We start from the raw sequence: 21289 nt of genomic DNA on the forward strand, positions 1-21289 counted from the left end.
TTTGCATGGTCAGGGTGGGAAGCAAGATTCCCAATCGGAAGATCTGGGCTATTACATTGTACATTTTAATGCTTCTGTCCATAGAAAAATGGGGTACCCTCCAAACCACCGTGAACAAGAACATGGATGGTTCACCAATGGAGTGAAACGTTTTAGAAAGATTAATTATGGCAACATCAAAACCGTGTGAATTGAATTGCAGAAAATAATTCTGAAGGTTAATTAACATTCTTTATCCGGATGTGCAACAATGGACTTTCCAAATAGGTTCAGATAAAGGTGCAAACAATGTCAGAGCTGACAGAACAGTGGAGTATGCACAAGGATAAGATTGATGTATAAAACATCAGAGGTTCAATTGCTGATTGCGTTTCATTTATTTCGACCGAAGGTAATCCCACTCCAGTTACTTTCTCTTTTAACAAATAGGCAGTATGTAAGATTCCGTTTCTCTCTTGCTGCTAAAGAATAGGCAGGGGAATTTGTTCATAGCAGACACTTGATTGCGATCGTCCACTGATGGAACAATTTTGAAGAAAACCTATGGGTTCACCATGATTCTGAGAGGAATGGGTCACTGCTTCTGAAAACGGAGAAGGAGGAGCAAGGTCTGACCCTCCGCCCATCATCATAGATTTCAAATGTTGGGCAAGAGATACGGTGGGGGAAGGGGGAGAAATGTGAGCAAAATGTTCTCTACACCGTGAGTGGTAAAGAGTGGGAACCCACTTTTGATGAGGCGTTGGGAGCAGACAATAAGTGATTTCAGTAGGAAATTGGATGGTCACAGGAGGGAAACTAAACTTATCGGGCTACAGGAATAGAATGGAGGAATTAAACTGATTGCCTTGCCCTACAGAGAGCCGGCATGGATTTTACAGCCAAATAGCATCTTTCTGTGTTGTCAGGATTCTCTGACTTGTGTTAAACAGTAGTGCATTAAAATCCAACAGCATCATTTCAAGATCCATGTGAATTCTGTATAATCATCTCAGGACCAATTAGTTGACTCCATCTGCATATATTTCCAGACAGTGGAGAGTATGTTAGTGAAATGACATCATGCACGGTAAATCTTTGGTTAATTAAATCCACTTGATTGTGATTTTATTACTCACTTGGAATTTTTCCCCTTGTATAATAGTCATGCAATATCTGACTTTCTTTAAATTATTGAACACATTACTCTTATCCTCACTGACACCAAGGCCTTGATGATAACTGTTCTCCTTGTGCAGAAATGGGTGGGGGTGAGGTGGGTAAGCTAAAATATTCGGATCAAGCAACTGAAACTCATTCACTCCATCGAAATTATTACAAAGTCACATCAGGCAACTATCAAGGGGGTGACTCCCCATCTGCGTTGTGCCTGGTACACATCCCGTATTGCTGGAAAATAGCAAGAGAGCCCGTTCGCACGATGAACATGCCAGGAAATGAGAGACCATTGGAGCCCCCAGGTGGTCAGGGATAGGGCAGGACAGTACCACCCCCCTACCTGGCACCCTAGCAGTGCTAACCTGGGCACTTCCATGTTGGCTTTGCCAGGGTGCCACTGAGTGCTGCCATGGTGCCAATGGGCATTGCCAAGTGATGGGGTCCGAAAGGAGGTATGGTCATGAAAGGGAGGGGAATTGAGTGAGGGGCTGAAGTGGGGCCTGAAAGAGGGTGGGTCGGAAAGGGGAGTATCCTGAAATGGGGAGGGGGGGGCGTCGCAGTTCCTGTGGGAAGTGCCCAGGCAGTACCAGGGGGCAGTGTCTGGGCAGTGCCAGGGGGCAGAGCCATGGTAGTGCCTGGTCATGACCCTCTTCCCGCTGGGACTGGTCTCGCCTATGCACCTTCAGCGTATTTTGCTCACCAGGTGCATGACATGGGGGACCTTCTGTGACTCACATCAAAATGTGAATGGGTAATTTAAAGTGTGGGACTATCAGGCATAAAGGCCTGATAATGACTTTCGAATTTTTCACATGGAGATCCCAATGCTCAACATTGGGGTATTTATTATGTCGTTGGTGGCTCGCGGAGACAATCGCAATGGGAAATACTGATGTCGTAAAACGTTTCAGACGTCCATGGGATTTTCCACCCCTGTCACTGATCCCACCCCATAAAAACGGGAGGGGAAAATCTACACAAGCCCACGCCCCCACATTACTCTCTCCACAGGTGCTGCTGGATCTGCTGCGTTTTTCAGTATTTTCTGTTTTTGTTTCTAATTTCCGGCCTCTGCAGTATTTTGATTTTATTTTGGGAGTTTTGACCAGAGGTGGCTACGCTTAAGATGCCAGCACCTGTGCTGGATTGGGGGTCTACAACTGTGGGATGATTGGAAGAGATTTGAAAGGACAACCTTACCAGAAGTAAGAAAAAAAAAAAAATTCAAACCTTCTCCAAACCTTTGAAACAATATTCTGAGCAAGTGGCTAATTTTTCATGTTCTGATAAGTATCCGACTTGAATCTTTTTAGGGAGTGCTGTTAGTAAAATGTGTGTGGAAGGAAATGTGAGTTAAGAAGTTTGGTTTCGATTATAAGTAACTGGATTCATTGTGCTTAATAATAATAATCATCATTGTTAGTGTCACAAGTAGGCTTACATTAACACTGCAATGAAGTTACTGTGAAAAGCCCCTAGTCACCACATTCCGGCGCCTGTTCAGGTACACAGAGGGAGAATTCAGAATGTCCAATTCACCTAACAAGCACATGTTTCAGGACTTGTGAGAGGAAACCGGACCACCTGGACTTTTTATTTTGACTTTAACTGCCTATTTAAAATAAATGTTGTTCTAAATTTGCACAATCTTTGATTTTTGTGCAGTCAGGTTATTTTATTTTAAACTGTAACCCTTGTGGCTTCATTATTTTTGTAAATACATGTGTTTTTTTTTGGATTTCCAAAGAAAGGTAATAAAAATGCTACTGGCCTCCAGTAAGATCATAAGAGCTGCGAGCTGCAGTGATGTGCAGCCGTCTTTAAAATTCCACTAATGTCCACAGCTGATCTTTGGAAGGAAGAAGAAGTGATGAAGTTCAAAGCCGCAGCGGCTTTGACAGTCACTGGCAGGGCATGGTAAGCTGTGCTGCCAGTTGTGAATATTTCAGCAATCAGGGCAGTGCTCTGTGACCATCTGCCTGGAGAGCTGCAGCCTCCTGCGGCACTGATTCTCGGTCACCTCCAGCTATCTCCGTCTTCAGTACTCAATCCCGTAGTGGATGTGCGGCCGCCATTACCTTCATGCCCTTCTTTCCCCTCCCTGATGCCCTGTGTTCTTGCTTCCTGCAGAGGGCTTCGCTCTCCATCGCCGTGGGGCTCAGAACCTGATTGTCAATGTCCCAATTGCCAGCTGGAGCCTTCCTTCTGGTTAGGTGCCTTCCAGTTACCCTTGACACACTGTTCCTTGCTCTTTAGTCCCTGTGATGCCAGGGGCTGTTGACCGCAATCAAAGCCTGGGGTCTATGCCCACACTTGCTGCCACCTGTGCAGTGCCAAGGTAGCCACCTTGCCAAGTGTCCAGTCCCTCCTTTGACCCTCTGTCTGTCTTATGGGGCCAGGGTGTTGCCCTGGGGCAGCTTTGACTGGCTCCCCAATGTGCACCCACCTACCTTCAGTCAATTTCTGAAGACACAGGTGATGTGTTATCTGTGTTGGTCTAACATCGACTGCAACTGGATGCAGTAAAACAAGAAACAGACTTCCGACACAGGAGATGGTCCAACACTGTTTTATTGAACCTGTTGATTGCTGCACATAATCTGCTGTAGGTTGACACTCTATTACCCTAACTGATAACCTCCTACTGGCTTGACCAGACTAGCTCTCTATCACATGGTGATGATGTTCATTGGCCTGTGCACTGTGACTATCTCCCGAGCCGTGCCTTGTGAGAGAGGGAGAGCCTTAATGCCCTGTGGGCTTTATAGTGGTGGTGTCCTGTCTGGTGATTGGTTGTTCTGTGCCATGTGTGTTCATTGGTTATCCTGTGTGTCAATCACTACCTGTCTGCATCTCATGATATACATGATTCCCAAAGATTGCCCTCCCCGATCATGTCCCATCCCCACTCCTGCCTCAACCACTCACATGCTGAAGCTCTGCTCCAGGCCTTTGTCACTCGCAGACAATGCCAATACTCTTCTTCCCAATCTGTCATCTCAGCTCCACCAAAAACTCTCATCTACACGTACATTTCAGCAATTGTGTAACAATTATAAAAACAATTATAAACCACTTCAGCTTCATAAATTTAAAAACCGTAATTTTACTTTGTGTGTTGAATATATTCTGCTGCGTCCAGCAGGACTCAACACTGCAAAAGACTTTTGAGAAAAACAACAGTAATTGAAAGCTCTAGAAGTGAAACACTTTCATTACTTATCGATTGATAGTTAACAGCAGCCAATGTGGTAAGCATTCTAAACACTTGATCAGCGCGGCTGTGGGTTCCAACATTGCATTTAATAGAATAAAGCCATCTCTCAGAAAGTCTTCAAGGACAAATGGAAATTGGCAGGTTGGAAAGCTGAAAGGTAGAGAGATTTTAAGCCAACATATTTTGTGCATTGGAAAAATGATCTCAGCCTTAAAATGTTTCCTGTAGCAGTGTCATTCACAGTCGACGTGACTGTGCTGCCATCAGTCATTGTCCACCTCAGACACCAGTTGCTCCCATTACTTGAAGCCAACCTCTAAACTCTATAGCAGGAGCATTTTCATGGTCGCCGGGTTCAGTTTATTTCAGTGCAACTAAAGGGGTGTGCAGGTTAGGTTATGGGGTTCTGTGTGTAGGGCGCGGTGTGCGGTAGAATGGACCTAGGTAGAGTACTCCTTTGGAGGGTCGGTGCGGACTCAATGGACCAAATGGCCTCCTTCTATACTGCAGGGATACTATGAACAATAAAATCTACAATGTCTGCAACAAACATAGAGCTTCTTCAATAGTGCTGGCAGTGGGCATGTGGAGGGACATTGTCTTCCCAGCTGGGAACTTCTTTCCAAGGCAGGGAACTTTTAGGCAACAATTGATAAAACCATGCCAAGTATTTAGCACTCATTGCATGATGGGAACAGCAGGAAAAGCCTCACTGGAGTTGTCAAGATATGACTATTTTCTGCGACTCTCTGCTCACACCTGTCCCTCCTTACTTCATTTCACTTGGACACCATCGGGTGCATTATTTTGCACAAAGCACCACGGTATTTCCTGCTCATCACAGTCACATCCTTACAGAGTTACCCACATTTACCCACAGATCACATCTGACTCGCTGACTATCAGCTCTTCTAGCACAGCAGGTACATGGTCTAAACATACCACGCGATTTTCAATAACACACTCCCACTTTTCTTGCAGGATAAGGTTGCACAGAATTTCTGACGGCAGATTAGTTTTGGAGGAGGTGACCACCTGCACACGGTCAGGTTCCAGTATATTATGGGCTTCCAGTGAATACTTTTAAAAATTTGAACACATAGGTCCAGATTTTCACCATGGCAGAGTAAAATTGGTGAATGAGCCCAGAAATACTAAGTCCCTCCCCAGCATGGCACATCCTATTTTTGCAAGGACGGGACTGGAGTCAGGCCAGGGTTCATGCATGCGCGGTATATAGAGGCCATTTAAATCACCAGCTGCCTCCAGAGAAGTGATATTTTGATAGCTCAGGAGTGGGAAACCCAGAGTTTTCAGTTAAGAGCTGGGTTTAACTTGGTGGATTCATTTGGTCAACCTTTTGGAAAGGTTAGATATCCCTTTGCATATCGTCTTGGGAGAACATTTGGAAGGTAAGTCCCCCTTTGGGAGAGGAGATGCACCTTTTGGGATTGTTAAAGTAAACATGATTATTTGTAAAAGGGGCATTAGCTCGTTGGAACTGTCAAGCTATCAAAGAACTGTCAGAATGTCAAAGAACTGGCAAAGGATACTAGGTGCATTGGAATGGAGGGATAAGTGCAAAGAGTGGTGGGTGTCAGAATGGTTTAGCATGAGTTGGCACTAACTTGGTATAAGGGCTATAAAGTACTACAAGGATCTGGGGCATGGGAGTATGAATTGGGGTGCGTAAGGGATATAAGGTGGCATTACATAGAACATAGAACGATACAGCGCAGTACAGGCCCTTCGGCCCACGATGTTGCACCGACATGGGAAGTCAAAAAACTAAAGGCCATCTAACCTACACTATGCCATTATCATCCATATGCTTATCCAATAAACTTTTAAATGCCCTCAATGTTGGCGAGTTCACTACTGTTGCAGGTAGGGCATTCCACGGCCTCACCACTCTTTGCGTAAAAAACCTACCTCTGACGTCTGTCCTATATCTATTACCCCTCAATTTAAGGCTATGTCCCCTCGTGATAGCCACCTCCATCCGCGGGAGAAGGCTCTCACTGTCCACCCTATCTAACCCTCTGATCATTTTGTATGCCTCTATTAAGTCACCTCTTAACCTTCTTCTCTCTAACGAGAACAACCTCAAGTCCATCAGCCTTTCCTCATAAGATTTTCCCTCCATACCAGGCAACATCCTGGTAAATCTCCTCTGCACCCGTTCCAAAGCTTCCACGTCCTTCCTATAATGAGGCGACCAGAACTGTACGCAATACTCCAAATGCGGCCGTACCAGAGTTTTGTACAGCTGCAACATGACCTCATGGCTCAGGAACTCAATCCCTCTACCAATAAAGGCCAACACACCATAGGCCTTCTTCACAACCCTATCAACCTGGGTGGCAACTTTCAGGGATCTATGTACATGGACACCGAGATCCCTCTGCTCATCCACACTGCTAAGAATTTTACCATTAGCCAAATATTCCGCATTCCTGTTATTCTTTCCAAAGTGAATCACCTCACACTTCTCTACATTCACCTCCATTTGCCACCTCTCAGCCCAGCTCTGCAGCTTATCTATGTCCCTCTGTAACCTGCAACATCCTTCCACACTGTCTACAACTCCACCGACTTTAGTGTCGTCTGCAAATTTACTCACCCAACCTTATAAAAATGACAAACAGCAACGGCCCCAGAACAGATCCTTGTGGTACGCCACTCGTAACTGAACTCCATTCTGAACACTTGCCATCAACCACCACTATCTGTCTTCTTTCAACTAGCCAATTTCTGATCCACATCTCTAAATCACCCTCAATCCCCAGCCTCCGTATTTTCTGCAATAGCCGACCGTGGGGAACCTTATCAAACGCTTTACTGAAATCCATATACACCACATCAACTGCTCTACCCTCGTCCACCTGTTCAGTCACCTTCTCAAAGAACTCAATAAGGTTTGTGAGGCATGACCTACCCTTCACAAAACCATGCTGACTATCCCTAATCATATTATTCCTATCTAGATGATTATAAATCGTATCTTTTATAATCCTCTCCAAGACTTTACCTACCACAGACGTTAGGCTCACCGGTCTATAGTTACCGGGGTTATCTCTACTCCCCTTCTTGAACAAAGGGACCACATTTGCTATCCTCCAGTCCTCTGGCACTATTCCTGTAGCCAATGATGACCTAAAAATCAAAGCCAAAGGCTCAGCAATCTCTTCCCTGGCTTCCCAGAGAATCCTAGGATAAATCCCATCAGGCCCCGGGGACTTATCTATTTTCACCTTGTCCAGAATTGCCAACACTTCTTCCCTACTTCCAGTAAGAAGTTGCTCAGAGGTAGAAATCCATCAAAGAGCCAGCAAACCTCCTGCAAGTCAACCAAACAGCTAAACTGTTCAACAGCTAGACCTTGAAAGTGAGCAAAAAACTTTCCCCAACCTGTTCAAACTTCGAATTCACCTGAGGACAAACCTCCCAGAAAGTCAACTAAAAAGGGCTCTGCAGCTTATTGAGAATCCTCTGTTTTACCAGACCTTCATTTCATGCAAAGGATCAACTCATATAAGAAACTACAGGCCTCATGCAAAAAAGTTATCATTTTCCCTAGGTTCTACCCAATCTTCTGCGTGGGTGATAGTGTGGTAAGTCGAGTGAGCTAGGATAAAAAAACACACATCCTCAAATACAAAATGCACTGATCATGGGAAGTAAGAAGATATAAATTCAGTCTGTGACAACATCCTCTCCTTGCTTGTAGGAAATGAGCTGACCACCATGGGTATGATTAGACTCAAGACTGTGTCAACCGTCAACGCTGGAGGAGATGTTGTATACGTTTGTTTTTCACATCTGACATCTATACATTCTGCATGACCAGTTGAAGATATTTTCACACACTTTTCTCTCTCTGCTCTCCCATCACTCCCCAAGGTAACACTGGTCCTTCTCTCTCATTGCAGGTGCTGTAAATGTGGAAGAAAAGTGGTTAACTTTTAAATATCCTCTCGAAGACAGTTAAGGACGGGTAATAAATGCTGATCTCAGCTCGCGATGCCCACATCCCATGAACAAATAAGAAAACCCACGTGGAGCCTGTTTTCAAACTTTCATCAAAATAATACCTCTTCACCTCACCCAATCTCACTTCTCAGTCAGAAGGTTGCATGACAGTGGGCGCAGAACATAATTTGGCACTTGGTTGGCAGAGGGGATATAAATGGACTTGGCAGTTGATGAATGGGCATAGGTTGGCACAGCCGGTATGAGGTCATGGAAGTGTGGTATAATTTGGGATGGTGTATATGAGGAGCCACGGTGGGTGGATAGACGGCCATGAATTTCCATGGCGGGAATGGGGGGTTATGGGGTGATGGGATGTCATGGGTAGGACATTCGGAGTGTGTGGGTGCGGTGAGGGCTGGATGGATACTATATTCTTTCTATTTAAATTTTGGAAACAGGGCTAGATCCCAGAGACAGGCTCTCCACCCAACCCGTCACCTCACCTGGCAGCCTCCTTGGCTCTTCCAGGATGGCCAGTTTTGACTTTTCATCTAACCTGCACCCCTCTCTGTATTTAAAATCCAAAGTTCGGGCAGCTACTGGTGGAGTCAGGAATTCACCCGACTATCTGACCTGGGAGCGAAAGTCCGGGCTAGAATTAAGGTCACTGACCTTTCAAGAGTTGGCATAAAGGAAACAGATAGTGCGGAAAAAACACAAGAAAGGATTGTCCAGGGGGTAGGGTGGAAGACAGATGAGAATAAATAACAGAAGAGATTAATTGTGTGGGGTCAAAGGGAGTAGTGATGGTGCAGAAAAAGCAATAAAGAAGCAAAAGATGTGTCGAGAGCAAGTGTTCTTCTGGCTGAACGCAAAAGAAAGAATAAAAGCCAAACATGAATAGCAAAGGAAACAAAATGGTAGCCGGGATTACGGCCTGAAGTTGTTGAACACAACGTTGAGTGCAGAGGTCCCGTTCACGAGCATGCGTTGTGCTCCATTAAAACAGTGCAAAAGGCCAAGGGCAGAGAGGTCAGCGTGAGGACAAAGTGGAACATTCAAATGAGAGGTGGCTGGCGTGCTGACTGTCATGCTCGCAGTCTGAATGTAAGTGTTTGGCCATTCGGTCATCGAATCTGGGTGATAAAATGCCACTGTGGATAGGATTACGCTTCTAAAACACAGGTTTCCAAAAGTCACGTGGCTAGCTTCTATTTTGAGATCCAAACAGTTCTACAATCGTTTTAGAGCCATATTCATCACTTCATCACTTGCTTGACCCAGCAAGAATTATTATTATGTGATAATGCACATTACTGCAAAGCCTATTTTAAATATGTTACAATAACTACATATTCAATTCACTACTTTACATTCATGTGCTAAACGTGATTGCATTTATCAATAACTGTCATCAGTAGCAACAAAAGTAAAGCTCAGAACCTGAAACTTTTAACATTGATCTTGAACCAGTAACCTGGGTAAAATCGCACTTCGCCTCATTGCAAAGTAATAAATAATAATAATATTCTTTATTGTCACAAGTAGGCTTACATTAACACTGCAATAAAGTTACTGTGAAAAGCCCCTTGTGGCCACATTCCGGTGCCTGTTCAGGTACACAGAGGGAGAATTCACAATGTCCAATTCACCTAATAAGGCATCTTTCCGGACTTGTGGGGAGGAAACAGGAGCACCCGGAGGAAACTCAGACAGACACGGGGAGAACTTGCCGACTCTGCACAGACAGTGACCCAAGCCGGGAATCGAACCTGGGATCCTGCCGCTGTGAAGCAACAGTGCTAACCACTGTGCTACCATGCCGAAAAGTAAGCTTTTCTTTTAGATTATTGTACTCATTATTGTTCCTGATGAATAAGCTTCAAAGTAAATATTTTTATTAGTACATTAGTACATCAAGGAGAAACGCCTCAGTAGTATTATCCAATCTACTGAAGGAAAGGCAAGTAAGTGAGAGTAGGTATCCAAATATCACGGGCAAAGAAAAACAATGGGGCATTTTAAGACACCAAGAAGAAATAATACAACACTATTTGGAATCACAATGTCACTACAACTGATAATGAAATGATTGGACACAAAACATTGCCATTATGAATGCTAAATTTCACCGCACCTGGGTAATATTCAAATACAAAGCATGTGGATGAATTCCACCATAAAAGTCATCAACTGAAGGATCCTTTAAGAAATGCATAACCTTTGCAATAGTGATATGAGCATCAGGCCAATGATATAATTTTGAAGTTTATAATAATTTACCTTCCGGCTCTTGAATTTTTTTCTAATATTTGAATTATTCCAGTTTGATATATCCTTCATACAAATCCCTAGTCAGGTCACACCTGAAGTATTGTTCACCACACCTTGGAAGGATAAATTGGCCTGAGAGAGAATGCAACTTCGATTCATCAGAATGATACTCAAGCTTCATGGACTAATTTACAAGGTGGAGAAGACAAACTAGGGCTGTATTACCTGGAATTTAGAGGATTAAGGAGTGATTTGATTGAGATTTTCAAGATGCTCAGGGAAACAAAACAGTTGGGGTTTTAGAAATTAACTATTTCTGCTGGTTGGGTAGAGTAGAATTTGGGTCATAGTCTAAAAATTAAATCCAGAATTTTCAGCAGGGAAACAGAAAACAATTCTACTTGCAAAAGATGATCAAGCTCGGAGATCTCTTCCCAAAATGCCGTGGAAGCTCGGTCAATTTTAAATCTGAGATTAATTGACTTTTGTTAACCTAAGTTATTAAGGGATGTGGGGTAAAAGGGAGTAATATGGAATTAGGTCACACTCTGCATCTGAGCCAAGTTCCTGAAAGGTATCATTGACCATCTCTGGATGGGATGTTCTTATCGGCAAGTAATTAGCATTTGACCTGCTGCTCCAGTTGGAATAGAGTTGGGACAAGGTGACTGCCTCAGGATTCATGGCCTTTTACCAGATTGCATGGCGCATTGCTTATGGTTGCAAACAAGCTGGAAGTTGGGGAATTGTAGATCATTTCTGTTGAGGAAGATGCCAGTGTGGTGATGGGTAGCATGCAGAGCAATTTAATTGCAGTTTATGCCGCCTTACCCATTGAGGGAGTCTGCTATGCATGTAAAGTTAGTCACAATCATGTCCTGTTTCACTTGGTCCATGGGGCAAGGGATTTTTTTAAATTAATTTACGGGACGTGGGTGTTGCTGGTTAGACCAGCATTTATTGCTCACCACTAGATGCCCTTCAGAAGGTAGTGGTGAGCTCCCTTCTTGAACCGTGGCAGTCCCTGAGGTATAGGTACACCCACTGTGCTGTTAGGGAGGAGTTCAAGGATTTAGACCCAGCGACAGTGAAGGAACGGCGATATATTTCTAAGTCAGGACGGTGAGTGACTTGGAGGAGAAACTCCAGGCGGTGGGATTCCCAGGTATCTGCTGCTCGTGTCCTTCTAGATGGGAGTGGTCCTGAATTTGGAAGGTGCTGTCAAATGACCTTGGCATGTTACTGCAGTGCATCTTGCAGATGGTACACATGACTGCCATAGTTCGTCAGTGGTGGAGGGATTTAATGTTTGTGGAAGGGGTAGCAATCAAGCGAGCTGTTTGTCCTGGATGGTGTCGAGCTTCCTGAGTGTTGTTGACGCTGCACTCATCCAGGAAAGTGGAGAATATTCCATTACACTCCTGACTTGTGCCTTGTGGATGGTGGACAGGCTTTGGGGGATCAGGAGGTGAGTTACTCCCCGTAAGATTCCTAGCTTTGGACCTGCCCAGGTAGCCACAGTGTTAATATGGCTAATCCAGTTCAGTTTCTGATCAATGGTAACGTCCAGGATGCCGATTGTCGGGGATTCAGTGATGGTTAGATTATCTCTTGTAGGAGATGGTTATTGCCTACCACTTGTGTGGTGCGACTGTCACTTGTCAGCCCAAGCCTGGATATTGTCCACGTTTTGCTCCATTATCTGAGGAGTTGCGAATGGTGCTGAACATTGTGCAGTCATCTGCGAACATCCCCACTTCTGACTTATGAAAGGAGCTCATTGATGAAGCAGCTGAAGATGGTTGGGCCTACGACACTATCCTGAGGAACTCCTGCGGTGATATCCTTGAGATGTGATGATTGACCCCCCAACCACCACAACCATCTTCCTTTGTGCTAGGTATGACTCCAACCAGCGGAGAGTCTCCCCCTTGATTCCCGCTGACTTCAATTTTGTTAGGGTTCCTTGATGCCATACTCAGTCAGATGCTGTCTTGATATGAAGGGCAATCACTCTCGCCTCACCTCTGATATTCAGCTCTTTTGTCCATGTTTGAACCAAGGCTGGAATGAGGTCAGGAGCTGAGTGACCCTGGCAGAACCCAAACTGAGCATCGGTGAGCAGGTTATTGCTCAGTAATTGCCGCTTTACGGCACTTTTGACGACTCCTTCCATTACTTAATAATTTTTATTATTGTCACAAGTAGGCTTACATTAACACTGCAATGAAGCTACTGTGAAAATTTCCTAGTCGTCATACTCCGGCGCCTGTTTGGTACACTGAGGGAGAATTCAGAAAGTCAAATTCACCTAACAAGCACATCTTTAAGTACTTGTGGGAGGAAACCGGAGCACCCGGAGGAAACCCACGCAGAAACTGGGAGAACGGGCAGTCTCCGCACGGGCAGTGCACCAAGTTCCCTGGCGTTGTGAAGCAACAGTGATAACCACTGTGCTACCATGCCACCCTTTACTGCCGACTGAGAGTAGATTGATAGGGCAGTAATTGGCTGGGTTGAATTTGTCCTTTTTCTTGTGTACAGGACACACATGGGCAATTTTCCACATTGTCGGGTAGATGCCGGTATTGTAGCTGTACTGGAACTGCTTGGCTAGGGGTGTGACAGGTTCTGGAGCACAAGTCTTCATTCAGGGCCTGGAATATTGTCAGGGCCCATAGCCTTTGCAGTATCCAGTGTCTTCAACTGCTTCTTGAGATCACATGGAGCATGAAGTTAATCATATTGGCTGAAGACTGACATCTGTGATGCTGAGCACCTCTGGAGGGGATATTTTTGTTCCTCCTGGAGAAGAATGACTTGTGGAAGTCCATGAGGCAGAAGTGCACAGTGAACTGTGAGGTATCATTGTTGCCCCTGATGGAGCCCAAAAGGACCCAATGAAGTAAATATTAAGGACCACAATGATCTTCACAGCCTTGGGCTGTGCAGTCCATCCCCTGGTTTGATGCTCCTAGGGGTACACATCTCCAAATATCTGTCCTGGTCCACCCACGTCGATGCTACCACTAAGGAAGCACAACAGCGCCTATACTTCCTCAGGAAACTAAGGAAATTTAGCATTTCCACATTAACCCTTACCAACTTTTAAGGTGCACCATAGAAAGCATCCTATCGGGCTGCATCACAGCCTGGTATGGCAACTGCTCGGACCAGGACCGCAAGAAACTTCAGAGAGTCGTGAACACCGGCTAGTCCATCACACGAACCTGCCTCCCATCCACTGACTCCATCGACACCTCCCGCTGCCTGGGGAAAGCGGGCAGCATAATCAAAGACCCCTCCCACCCGGTTTACTCACTCTTCCAACTTCTTCCATCGGGCAGAAGATACAGAAGTCTGAGAACACGCACGAACAGACTCAAAAACAGCTTCTTCCCTGCTGTTACCAGACTCCTAAATGACCCTCTTATGGACTGGCCTCATTCTCACGACACCCTGTATGCTTCATCCGATGCCGGTGCTTATGTAGTACACTGTATACCTTGTGTTGCCCCATTATGTATTTTCTTTTATTCCCTTTTCTTCCCATGTACTTAATAATCTGTTGAGCTGCTGGCAGAAAAATACTTTTCACTGCACCTCGGTAGACGTGACAATAAACAAATCCAATCCAATCTAATTATGACTGCAGCAGATGACATAGCTCTGAGACAGCCTGCTAAGTGAGGCACAAGCATGTCACGTGTTGATGAGGTTGAGATATGAAAAGCATTTCCTGAAAGATCTGCCACTATGAATGGCCTCCAACACCCTGTCACCACCTACTCCAGCCCCAGTCCCAGACCTACCAGACCCTGTGTGAATTACATAGAATTTACAGTGTAGAAGGAGGACATTCGGCCCATCGAGTCTGCACCGGCTCTTGGAAAGAGCATCCTACCCAAGGTCAACACCTCCACCCTATCCCCATAACCCAGTACCCCACCCAACACTACGGGCAATTTTGGACACTAAGTGAGTAAAATAAAAAATTTGAAGGCCAGACATTCCAGCTCCACGAAAAAGTTATTCGCACAATTGAAAATGTTAGTGGTTGAGTGGAGAAAATTTTCAAGGAAAGGCCTGGAACGTGATGAGCAGCCTATCAGGATAAACTATCAGAGGGTTGAGCAGGGTGTTGCTCACCACTAGAGCTGTCCGTAACTGGGTGAGTTTCTCAGCCCGGCGATGTGGCAGACTAATTTTCCCAATTAATTCTAAGATGAGTGGAGTGCCCTTATTTACTATAATAATGAGCTTTCTGAATATGCCAGATGTGCAATCTTCAGGCCTGGGCCGAAATGAATATAGTGCTTCCCAAATCTCCACTGTGAGATGGATGCAAATGCATTCCCGGTCATATTGGAACCGTAATTGCCCTTTCCTTGACCCTTGAGTCATATTCAGGGTGCAATTTTCAGCCCGCGTTAACCGTCAGCAAGAACAACAGCGCGGATGGAAAATCCTGCAAAATCGCGTATTCCGATTTCCCACGGCCTGCTGGTGATGCAATGAGGCGCATGCCCAGAAAGAGCAGGAACCTCATTTAAATACATTTTAATATACTTACCGAGTACCCCCACCCCCGCCACCACCACATGATTGACCCTCACTGAATTTAATGTCGCATCAGAGACATTTACAACAGGTTTGGGAAAATAAGTTGAGGGATCCCCTCCAGGGGCCCAAAGCCAGGGGGGAGAAGGCCATGCTCATGCCAACCTGGCAGTGCCAGCCTGTCTTTTTAAAGGGCGCCCCGATCACTGTGGAGCTGGCCTTGCTGGCCTCACGCCTCAGTGATGAGGTATAACATGCCCCTTGAATATTGTTTTTTCAGAGTGGCTCAAAATCTAGAATAAAAACTCAGCTGTGCAGCAGGAGAGCTTACTCGCCGAGTTTCAGTCAAGGTCTGACACTGACAAAATATGGGAAAATTCTGCCCTCAATCTCTCGTGTCTCTAGGGGAATCTTCGAGATATCATTGAAAAATGCAGAGAGAGCAGTTTATGTGGTTGCCTATTACACAAGGGATGCCATCTTCAGGGAGCCATTTTATAGAAGAAACAACAAGGATTACGGTTGGGAATGATTAGAAGTCTGAGTTTGCAATTGAGGGGTTTATACTGGCTTTGACTCAAACTAAACAAAAGCCCGAACCGGAGCCGGTTCATTCATTCTAATTTGGAAGTTGCTTAAGTGTCAGTGTACAATCGCTTAATCATAATAAACACAAAATTACTCATTCCAAGTGGAGATAGTTTACCCCACTGGAATGCATAATAAATCATACACAGATCTGCCAACACAAGGCTCTCAGGTCTGTTATATCATGTCAGTGCATTACAGTAATGAGAGTTCAGAAAACACAGTGCCCTATTGATTTTTAAGCCAAATAATTTCAATTTGCTTCAGTTTACAAGAGAACGCGCACAGATTACAAGCCAAAAAAGCTGCAAATGACTTGCACTGACTCACCACTTCAGAAGACCGGACCCCAGTGGACAGAGCATAGTCGTGCTAAACTTTCCAAAATTGGCTTCAACCTAAAGGCTGACAAATTCTATAAAGTGTTCAAATCTATGTGCAAAGAACGGTGACGGAAACAGCCATGCTTTAATATGTTTGCATGTGGTGACAGAAATGTGAAGTTTATTCTGTAAAATATGGCTCAATTAATTTTGACTTCCAAAAAATAGTGGGAGTATGGTTACGATGCACACTTGAAAAATAAAAGATATCCAACAAAAAAGATCCCTTCACCGTTTGATTAACGATACTGGTGAGTGGGAAGTAGTTAATATGCCAAATTTTAAAAAATAATAATCTTTATCCCTAAAATGCATTTTCGCATCCTGTCTGATGCTATTGAACATTTGATAACAATGGAACTGAATCAGAAATTATACATAATGAGAATCAGAAGCCCAAAAGATTGCATGATGTAAACTTTCAATACATCAGGCCAATTACTACACACCACAAGTCCTATTTCTAAGTGATATTATAGATCCTCACCACAAACATAGTTCTCCCTCTGTGCAGCTTCACAAATGTAATTAACTACTCTGAGATTTTATGATCCAGATTATTCTCTGTGAAACATCAGTAATGTGATCATCACTGCGAGGCACTCTATGTGTGCTTATGCCCCACATTTACAAATGGCAGTGTGCCTAAAACATATGCCATTTCCCTGGAACCATCATAAGTATGGTTAATAGCAACTATTTTAAAGAATGTGCCAGATGTTCTGTTGATTCGCACAATGTAAACTATGTTTAAAAGTTATGTAATTATACTTCCACAGACCAAGCTGAAATTCAAAATCTACCTCATTGCAAAAGAACAAAATAAATGTCATCACACTGCACGAGTAAAATGCACTGAACAAATCTAATTATCTATTAGATTCAATTTTTTTAAGAAGTCTACCAAACCAATAAACACCAATCAAAATACAAGCTGTCAGGTACATCAAAACACTTCTACCACTTTCAATGCTTGGAATTCCTCTTCCATGCAGAATGGTTAAATATAAAGATCTAATCTTGGCAACAAATGTTACTAATTATGCAGATTGTAGTACTTAGCTCACTCAATACAGTCAAGCCCATTGTCATTGATCACCTACAGACAAAAACACCATTTACAAGTCAAATCAATTTGATGTAATATAAGTTTGTTTTCCTGTTTTCTGACTTAATGTTAAAATTGAATTTCCAAGAAGGGGGCGAAATAGATTATAGGGCTGTGGCTTAATTTTATTAATTTACACAAAATCAGATGCAAGCACATTTGAAAAGTAACTATCTATCTGCCAACATTCAACTACAATACAACAAGACTGTTTAAAAAAGGATAGAAATTTAAACAAAATGTCTATGTCCATATCATTTTTAATAAGTATACTGAACCTCAAATTGCACATCATTCAATACATGTCCCTTGTCGAATTGACTCTTTAGCTGTATCACGCTTGGATCGAACAGTGAATTGAAGTAACACTAAAATTCCTTGAAGGTTATTTTTATTATTTTCTACATCAAATTAAATTAGGTCACAAGATAACCCAATATTCCAATGTAAATTTGTGTCAACTGGACATTGAGAGTAGGGAAATAAAGTTCAGTGGCAAAGCAGGTTACTCGTCGTCAATTATTTCTTTCCATTTCAACTGCATCAAAATTCTCAGATATCTTTCAGAAGGTGAAAATGCATATCAAACAGTCCTGTTTTAAATGTACCTCTTTTTATTCTCTTTGTTCCTTGCTAAGCCCAAAGCACTCATCACCTTCTCGAATCTCCTATTCCCTGGCAGTACTGCCAGAATACGTCTCTTTTTTTAAAAACTCAAAAATTCTTGTGTTCCTGAATACGACAGTTTATCCTGTTGTAGCGACAGATGGTCATACAGGGAAGAGCATGAAAATACTAAATACTTCATAAGCTCAGCAGAGTTTCTGATGCACTGTACTCCACACTTTGACACACAGGCAATGCAATTTCTCCTTTGTAGTCTAACCAATGTTACTGTAACCCTTTGAGAAATGTGTCCGCGTGTTTGCAGCAATCCAAAATATTGCTTTGTGATTTTACAACACACATTACTCTTGGTATCTCTTCATGTAGCACTAAAAATGTTCAGCACGTTATGCTAAATAAATGAGTCAGAATAATAACAATTAAAATAATCCAAAAAAAAACACATTTAAATACAACAAAATGTTAAGACAATACACTACTTAAAGTTCGAAAACTGGATGGGAATAAGGGAATTAATGTGCACAATAGAGCATTATTTAAACATTCAGCACAGTGTGAAACTCATATAATTAAAAAAACAAAAGCCACACACTTCAATGCATACTCAATCCTCACAGGGTTAACACTCACAGGTATAAGACACACAGCTTCCAAGCACATAATGTTCTGCATTGTTATATTGCATCGCTCTGCCATTCATTCCAGCAGTTTTACAAATCTCCATCCGAATAACCAAGCCAACAGTCACATACGAACACTAACCTTTCCGTATTAATTTATGTTCTGCAATTCAGCAGGAACAAAAGCAACGCAGGAAAAGCAGCTATTCAGTGTCACATTGTCCCAAATGCCTCCCCAACAAGGAGCCTTGCAATTCAGCCCCCTCGCTCACAAGCTGTCCTTAATTGTTTCAAGTCTTCCTCTGCCTTACCTGAAGGGCATCTCCCATGACTGCAATTAGCTGCCAAGATTTCATTGTCGGCTGTGAAATGCCTCCTGTTCCCTCACCAGGAGAACTAGAGAGGTAGGGGAAGGAATGAGAAATACCCACGTGCTGGCAATATAAATGACTACAGACATCTGTCGCACTTACTGTGCATTCACTCTGTTCTGATCCTCTGCCTCCCTTACAATGTTTGGATCAGGTACTGAATGCTCTTCGGCTGGCCCACAAAAAAGGAAAGGTCACAAAAAGGGCCTGGAGCAAAATATAGCAGGTCGCCTCTGCTGGGCTGAGGCCAATCTTTTGTTACTTATCCTGTATCACAAAGACACCCTATACAGCCTCATCAAGTCACTCCAAGGCAAATGACAGTACCTGAACCATTGAACTATTTCTGCTGCATGTGGCTCTTCCTTGTTCTTTCAAGCATTAAATATGTCCCACATGACAGAATAGGGCACCTTGCAAAGTCTGTTGTCTCCACACATGCAAGCCAATTTACACTTAAGGCTGTAAATATTCAGGTCAACAGTACTTATTATTATTTAGGGCTTCCCCAACCCGATTTGAACTATCTAATAGAGAACAAAGCAGTCCCTGGTGCATTTTCTTATACTTCAGCTTGAGTCCATAAAATCGTCTTATTACACAGTTTTCAGTCCTTCTTGACTAATTTAAAACATATTCTTTGGCTTCTTTACAGTTTGCTATTAACTGCCCCAAAGTGTTATACTTAACAGTCTCCGGATTACTCTGCCAATGTTGCTTGTTGGTGGTTTTGCATAGGACTGACTTGGTAACCTAAACAATCCCTTTGTATGATTTGTTACATTCACGATCCCTTTGTAATCTTCCAAAGAAGCTTAATGGAACAGATAAAATAAACTATATGGCGATTTATGGTACCTACCATCAGATAGCATTCAAAATCTGATTGCTATTAGTGCTGGGTTGCCAGATATTTGTTGCAGGCAGCAACTTTACAAGTAACCAATTATTACTCAATTAAGGAAGGAGGTAAAGTTAACAGTTCGGGTCAATGGCCTTCTGCCAGAACCCAGATTGTTCTGACGAGAATTTGTTTGCCTGAAACATTAAGCCACCTTCCTCTCTCCACGGGCATTACCTGACCTGCTGAAGATTCCCAGGATTTTCTTTTCCTATCTCAGATATCGAGCATCTGCAGTGTTTAGGTTTAATTACTCAATTCAATCCTTTCCACTAAGACAAAAGTTACATTTCCATTGTCATTGAACGGGCCTGCAACATTAACCCACAGGATTTCAAAATAAATTACTTCAAATTTGATGTAATTTCGAGCTTTTCCTGCTCCAGAATGTTTTAACCCTTTATACGTTGATTAGTTGTTTCAGCAGGAATATTTTCTCTTGGTTGGAATTTGTAAATGTGGAGCATTTGTAAGATTAAGTTTCTGTTTGTCTCCTAAAGTTTTCATACAGGTTGTTTCCTATTTTTAAGAATGAGCTGGATTAAAATTCACTGTTCTCCAGACTCCATTAAAGGAGCGCGATTCAGCGGACTCAAGTTAAATTCCACTGAACTACGCATTTAGCGAGCTGTTTCGCGGCTTCTGCAGCGCCAAGAAAGGCACCGATATTCAATGGCACTTTGCCATTTTATCCGCCTCGGTGAGGAGTTCACTATCGGGGCCACTTTTCAAGTGATTTCCTGCACTGGCGAGCTCAAATCGTCATTGCAGGAAGGCTACTCGTGGATCTGGGCGCCATTTTTAAAGACAGCCCCAATCTTTAAATCACCACCCCGGCTTCAGGACCCCCCCCCCCCCCCCCCCACCCTCACTTCACCCATCTTACTTCCTCCGGGGTCCTCGAACACCCCCAACCCAACCTCGTCTTGGCAATGCCACTCCCATGGGCCCGACCGCTGGCATGGGAAACATGTTACCTGGCACCTTAGCACTGCCAGCCTGGCACCCTGGCAGTACCTGGACAACCTGGAAGTGCCAGGGTGCTTGAGTGGCAGTGCCAAGGTGCCAGGCTGGCAGTGCCAAGGTTCCCAGGTGCCAGGCGATGTGACGGGTGCCACTGTGCCCGACCACCCCGGGGCCTTAAATCCTCAGCGTGTCCCCCCGAGGTGCCATCACCACTGGTTCACGACTTAGAAACGGTGAGATTCTCCGTTTCCGAAACCAAGTGTTGACGGCAATGCAGAATTCGTGGACTCTCACGACAGTAAAACTGGTGCCGCGCCTGGACCGATTCTGCTACCGTTAAGGGGTTGCGTGGAACACAATTGATTCTAATGAGAAATGGTTGTGGATTCGCTGGTTTCGCAATTAACATGCAGGAGGCTGACAAGCTGCAGCCGCATATACACACTTCACTCCCCACACGCACCATCCCAGCCAACAAGGAAAGCAGCTCCGTGCTTCACCGATGCCAAGCTGGAGACCCTCCTGGGCACCGTGGTGGAGA

At 43.8% G+C, this 21289-nt stretch overlaps 1 protein-coding gene across 9 annotated transcripts in view; it reads right to left on the reverse strand.

The window, feature by feature from the left end:
• The window catches only part of rbfox1 (RNA binding fox-1 homolog 1), a 2164526-nt gene that overhangs the window by 1540946 nt on the left and 602291 nt on the right, over positions 1–21289 (reverse strand). Inside the window, exon 1 of one of the 9 annotated variants that reach the window (XM_038821053.1) lies at positions 18822–18911. The exons of 6 other annotated variants lie outside the window; for them this stretch is intronic. In XM_038821053.1, the coding sequence (XP_038676981.1) occupies positions 18822–18866 (45 nt within the window). In that variant the 5' untranslated portion in view covers positions 18867–18911. Of the gene's footprint in view, positions 1–18520; positions 18578–18821; positions 18912–21289 lie in introns of those variants that run through there. 2 more of the 9 variants (XM_038821059.1, XM_038821057.1) reach the window with 2 other exon arrangements.

Source organism: Scyliorhinus canicula, chromosome 15 (assembly GCF_902713615.1).
Source record: "Scyliorhinus canicula chromosome 15, sScyCan1.1, whole genome shotgun sequence".
Classification (NCBI taxonomy): Eukaryota; Metazoa; Chordata; class Chondrichthyes; order Carcharhiniformes; family Scyliorhinidae; genus Scyliorhinus; species Scyliorhinus canicula.